The sequence below is a fragment of the Carlito syrichta genome, unplaced genomic scaffold (assembly GCF_000164805.1).
Source record: "Carlito syrichta isolate Samal-C Ts95f unplaced genomic scaffold, Tarsius_syrichta-2.0.1 Scaffold308144, whole genome shotgun sequence".
In the NCBI taxonomy this organism is placed as follows: Eukaryota; Metazoa; Chordata; class Mammalia; order Primates; family Tarsiidae; genus Carlito; species Carlito syrichta.
In genome coordinates, this window is record NW_007252240.1 from 187,185 (window position 1) to 192,594 (window position 5,410).

The following is a 5,410-nucleotide window of genomic DNA, read 5'->3' on the forward strand; positions in this document are numbered from 1 at the left end:
ATGAATTGTTCTTCGTCATCAAATATTCCCCTCAGAGCTTCATCTAAATATCCTCAATATCTTAACATAAAGGCTTTTGAACTGAAACACAACCTTTCTTCTCAAAAAGTTAAAGACGTCTCTTTTCCTGCCTTCCAGGAATTTTGACTTTCCAATTAACATCATCCTTCTCAAATGCAACCCTTAACTCACTGTCTAGCTCTCAAACACTTTCAGAATTAATATGTTCAATATATTCTTTTTTTATGTTTATTTGCCCTCCCTCTTCAATCAATTCCTGTTTCTCTATTACATTTCTAAAGATTATATTGACTATCAGAAAATCATATTTTAATAATCTCCAAAGATATTTCAATCATTCTAAAATATAAAACATATATTTTATAAATAATGATGAATTTTCTCTCTGGAAGAGAGAAAGAAAATTACAGAGCACTTATGATAACTTTGTATGTGGTTCATTTTTATCAAGCTTCCCATGAGAACCCATTTTGTCAGAGTGACTACCTTCTCCCAAACATCTTCCTCAGTTCACTCTTCACATCCTTGTTTCTCAGGCTGTAGATCAGGGGATTCAACATAGGGATCACTGTGGTATAGAAAACAGAGGACACCTTCTCCTGCTCCATAGTGTTGCTAGAAGGGGGCTTGAAATACATGAACGTTATAGACCCAAAAAAGATGCCCACAGCCATAAAATGGGAGCTACAAGTGCCAAAGGCTTTGGATCGTCCCTCAGTGGAGCGAATACGAAGGATACTAGAGAGGATAAAAGCATAAGAGATGATGATGGCCAGTGTAGGTGCTAAGGTATTAACTCCTCCAATAATAAACAGGAGGATCTCATTGATGTGGGTGCTGGAGCAAGACAGAATCAATAAGGGGAGAATATCACAAAAATAATGATTGATAATATGAGACCTACAAAAGGACAACAATGACATAAGGGTAGTATGGACCGTGGCCCCAAACAAACCCAGTGAATATACCACAGCCATCATTATGGTACAGACCCTTTGGGACATGACAATATTGTAAAGCAATGGGCTACAGATAGCAGCATAACGGTCATATGCCATGACTGTCAGAAGATAGCCTTCTGCAATTACAAAAATAAGAAAGAAAGAAAGCTGAGTCATGCACTCCAGAAATGAGATGATGTTCTTCTCTGACACAAAATTCACCAGCATCTTAGGGGTAATGACGGAGGAATAGCAGAGATCAATGAAGGACAAATGACTAAGAAAATAATACATTGGAGAGTGAAGTTGAGAACTGATAGCAATTAAGATGATCATGCCCAGGTTCCCCACCACTGTGATCACATATATTCCAAGGAACAGAAGGAAAAATGGCAATTGAAGCTCTGGGAGTTTTGTCAGGCCTTCAAGAATAAACTCAGTCCCTGAAGAATGGTTTGAGGGAGCCATGTCTTACAAGGTATTGTCTGTGGGAAGAAACAAGAAAAAAGAGGCACGTTAGTCTTATTTCCTGATTCCCAAAGCAGAAAATGACATGCCTTTCACAGTTGTTTTCATCCCTGGTAGTATTATTTGTCCCATGACTAGTTCCTTTCAGGAACCCATTAAAAGCTCAAGGACAAGAACTATGCGCATAATCCAGAGCCTTGGTCACCCAATCCTGTTAAATGCTCCTCTTTAATTCAGAGCCCTTTTGTTTTGTTCCCAGGCTTTAGCTTCTAACTGCCTCACTTTGAGAGAAGGCACATACTTTCCAGTCCTAACTAGTTTGTTTTATTGCTTTTAAAATAAGACTCCCTTCTCTCTTTATCTGAGCATTTGTAACTGGATCGCATGAAAAATTTCAGTACCCCAGCATTTTTAGTGACTGAAACAATGAAAAATCCATTTAGGCCCTTGCTTGCTTGCACATGTTAACTGCTCACTTTTTGCCCAATATCCCTTTTTTCCCACAATATAATAACACACTGCTGGTGTACTGTTTCTTTTCCAAGCAGAAAGAACTTTAGGGACACCATAATTTTTGCAGAAGAAATGAATGCCTTTTAAATGTTGCAACCAGCTGCAGACACCCAAAAGTCTGCTTGCTCAAGGTGTTATCTGATACTGAAGAAACACAGATGTTTTTCCTTTTGTGTTCCCTAAATTCTCTCCCTCCCCCACTTTCTAGCAACATAAAAACTCTTGCTTCATCCCTTTGTTAAGACTGATCTAAGAGATCTTGCTTTGCTGCCTTTATTCTTTGGCCATATGAAATAAACCTTTCTCTGTCTCCAAGTACTTGTGACTCAGTGTTTGGCGTTAGCTGCACATCAGGTCCATGAGCTTGAATTTGAGGTTCTACTAAAACGTATATGAATAGAACCTTAAGACTTTGTTACAACGTGGCTTCCAGTCTAGCTCTGATGATGTCAAAGTAGTTCATTTCTATTTGCCAACCCATCTACATGAATCAACATAATTAACACTATCTAAAACTTGGAACTAAGAAACACAAAAGATAACTATGAAGAGACAGTCAATACAAAAACAAATTATAGTAGCGGCTCTATTCAATTCAGACCCTCATTATCTCACTGTTCTTGGAATGGAGAACGGGAGTGGGTCATGACGTTCTTATATTCGATGTGGATGTAGTTGACAGAAATGTGATGCCAAAGGCTATTCTTACACTATAGTTTAGACCTTTCTTGGTCCAGAAATAGCAAAGAAGTAGGGTTGACTTTCAGATGTGATACCTGAACAATCAACAAATCAGTGCTTCTCTCCCTGGTCCTGCCTTGCTAACCATCATTCATGACCAAATCTCACTGACCTTTTTCTCTCAAAGCTGTTAGATCAGAAATGAAGAATTTCTTGTTTACTGAGTTAGTTTCTCCTACAGCTCAAGCAGAGTATTCAGGGTTTCTTGCTTTCAACTGAAACACTATATACTGCTTCAGAATCAAGTTTGACAATTTTTCATTGGGTTATTTGAATAGTATAAAATATTCCTTTGTTTTATGATACTCAAGAGAGAGGTGTATAGTGTCTGGACATTGGTATGGCTTTGAATTCCAGTTTTCTCCAAAATGAGAAAAAATATCATGGAGGAAAGACTTCACAAGTAGAATGATATATACTTTGCTTTTATTTTGCATAAAAAACATTTTTATGACTACAAAAACAAATTTATAAAAATTTCTGCAATATTTCTTTCTTATATACCTTCCACAGTTCATTAAGTTTGCTCAATATATGTGTTGATTTAAAGGCTGAATTGGATGGGGTATCATTATCTCCAAGAACACATGAGAAGAGATCCATGTTTTGGAATTTAAGAAATTGATTAGATAATACTCTAAGAGAAAGAGAGTCAGAGTTGCCGGGTTGCAATTCTAACTAGCCCCATTAATGATGACTACGAAATTGTATCATTTTCAGGTAGATGCTCTGAACTCATTCAATGAACCACATGAATCAGACTGATGCTTGACATTTTTGTTACTCGTACAGGAGCCAATAAGCTATGAAAGTCAGCAGGAAGAGAGGTGGGGCACTTAGGGTTGAGACCCACTTAGTGGGGACCACAGCTTTTGGATAGGCTTGCATAGAGCTGACTGAATTTTCTTTTATAGTCCCAAATAATTTAGAAACCATTACCACTAGAAAGCATTGTTCAGAAGTGAGAACCACAGCAGATCTCTCTATTTGTGACTGTAGAGATATTCCTGCTGATTTGAAGACTAAAACTGCTGATCTCTCAGAGTAAATAAAGCTCATTAGGTTATGCTTTGGCAGAGTCCAATAGATTGAGGAAAGTAATAGATATGCAGTAATAATTTGCTCATCTGGAGGTATTTATCTAGTCACTTAAAATCTCAGCATTATCAAAAACCTGAATGCGAACAAAATCTTTTAAAAATTAATATAAATGTCACAACATCCACTTATGAAAGTTTATTCATGTATCAGTTCATGTTGGTCCTCACTTAACATCATGTCATTCTTTTTCTTACAAATAATGTTAACATACCTGAAGAGACCAGAATGAAGGCAGTAAAAAATCCTCAGAATAGTTCATGTGTATAAAAATGATTGTTCTGAATTATCAAAAGAGCATTTGTTTTCACTATCTTCAAATCAAAAAGGCAAAGGAATGTGAAATGCAATATTTAAATTTTCTATCAAAGTAATTCAATAAACAAAGCAGTTTAAAGTTAAGAAAAAATAATTTAGTATTTACATATGTGAGATTTCACTGAAAAATGAAATGATATTATACCAGATGAAAATAAAAGTGAGCAACTTTATTTATATACATGATATACTTCTCCATGGACAGAAAGTAAGAGACTAATTTGCTTCTCTCTCAATGTTTCTCCCCCATCGTTGGTGACTTACAAATTTACTGCTTTTAAAGCTTTATCACATAGTCCTGGTATAAGACAGAAAAGTGCCAGCTCTTTTCCTTGAGAAGCATAAATGCATATCAAGAAAAGTAGCTTTTTTTTTTTTTTGCATCATCACCTATTCCAAAACATAAGAATACTGCTCAGCAGATTCTTCATGAAGTTATCCATAAAATATCCAGGATTTAATTTAAAATTTATTTGTGTATATGTGCGTCTAACTAGAATTTAAAAAGTCAAATTATGAAATTTTATTTCTTTTGTATAACATAGATATACAAATTTAACACAATCTTTCTTACAAACTTCTACTTTGAGGGAAGGTATTGATCTATCATTTTCTCCCACTAGAAAGATGGCATTTAATAAAAATTTACCTAAACTAATCTGTTGTAGGCTATAGAATATAAAGCTATAGGTATTAAAGAAATTCTAGTGTTCTTCTCATTTCTATCTTGTAATAAAAATAAAGATACAATTGGTTAGACATCCAAATCTCAAATAACATTGGGAATGAAGCTTCTTTTGGACTCTAATAAAGCAGGTGTTTTTGCCAGGAAAATAGGACTCCTAAGGACCACTTCCGGGCAGAGAATAAGGTCTAATTTTTCATGAGATGCAAATGCTGTTAATATTCTTTTGTTTATTACTCTCCAAAGCAAATGTTATAAAACATCTATATAACATTAATCAGAACAAAATCTTTGTTAATATTAAACCTTACCTACCTTGGTTATATAATTACATACATGGTCTTCCTATTTAAAGTCAGAAGAATGGGGTAAAAGCTAGCATGATCCCACTACTCGGTGTAATGTCTGTGTGACTAGAGCAAGTAATTCACCTCTGAGTCTTTATTTCCACACCTATAAAAAGAGTAGCTGTGAAGATAAAAAGATCTGTACAGAGCTTTGTAAACTTTAAACCATTAAGTACCTGTAGGTCACTATTTTATAATACATTTATAAAATGCTTTATGAGTTTGCTGTCTGATTGACTCCAAGGATTCTCAAAGCAACAGGCCCCTTTCCTGAGGGC

General features: G+C 35.4%; 1 protein-coding gene across 1 annotated transcript; it reads right to left on the minus strand.

Annotated features, from left to right (window-relative positions):
• Positions 1–503: 503 nt before the first annotated feature.
• Positions 504–1,430, minus strand: LOC103267466 (olfactory receptor 8D2). Its single transcript, XM_008065060.1, has one exon. The coding sequence runs from the start codon at positions 1,428–1,430 to the stop codon at positions 504–506; it is 927 nt and encodes a 308-aa protein (XP_008063251.1).
• Positions 1,431–5,410: the final 3,980 nt, after the last annotated feature.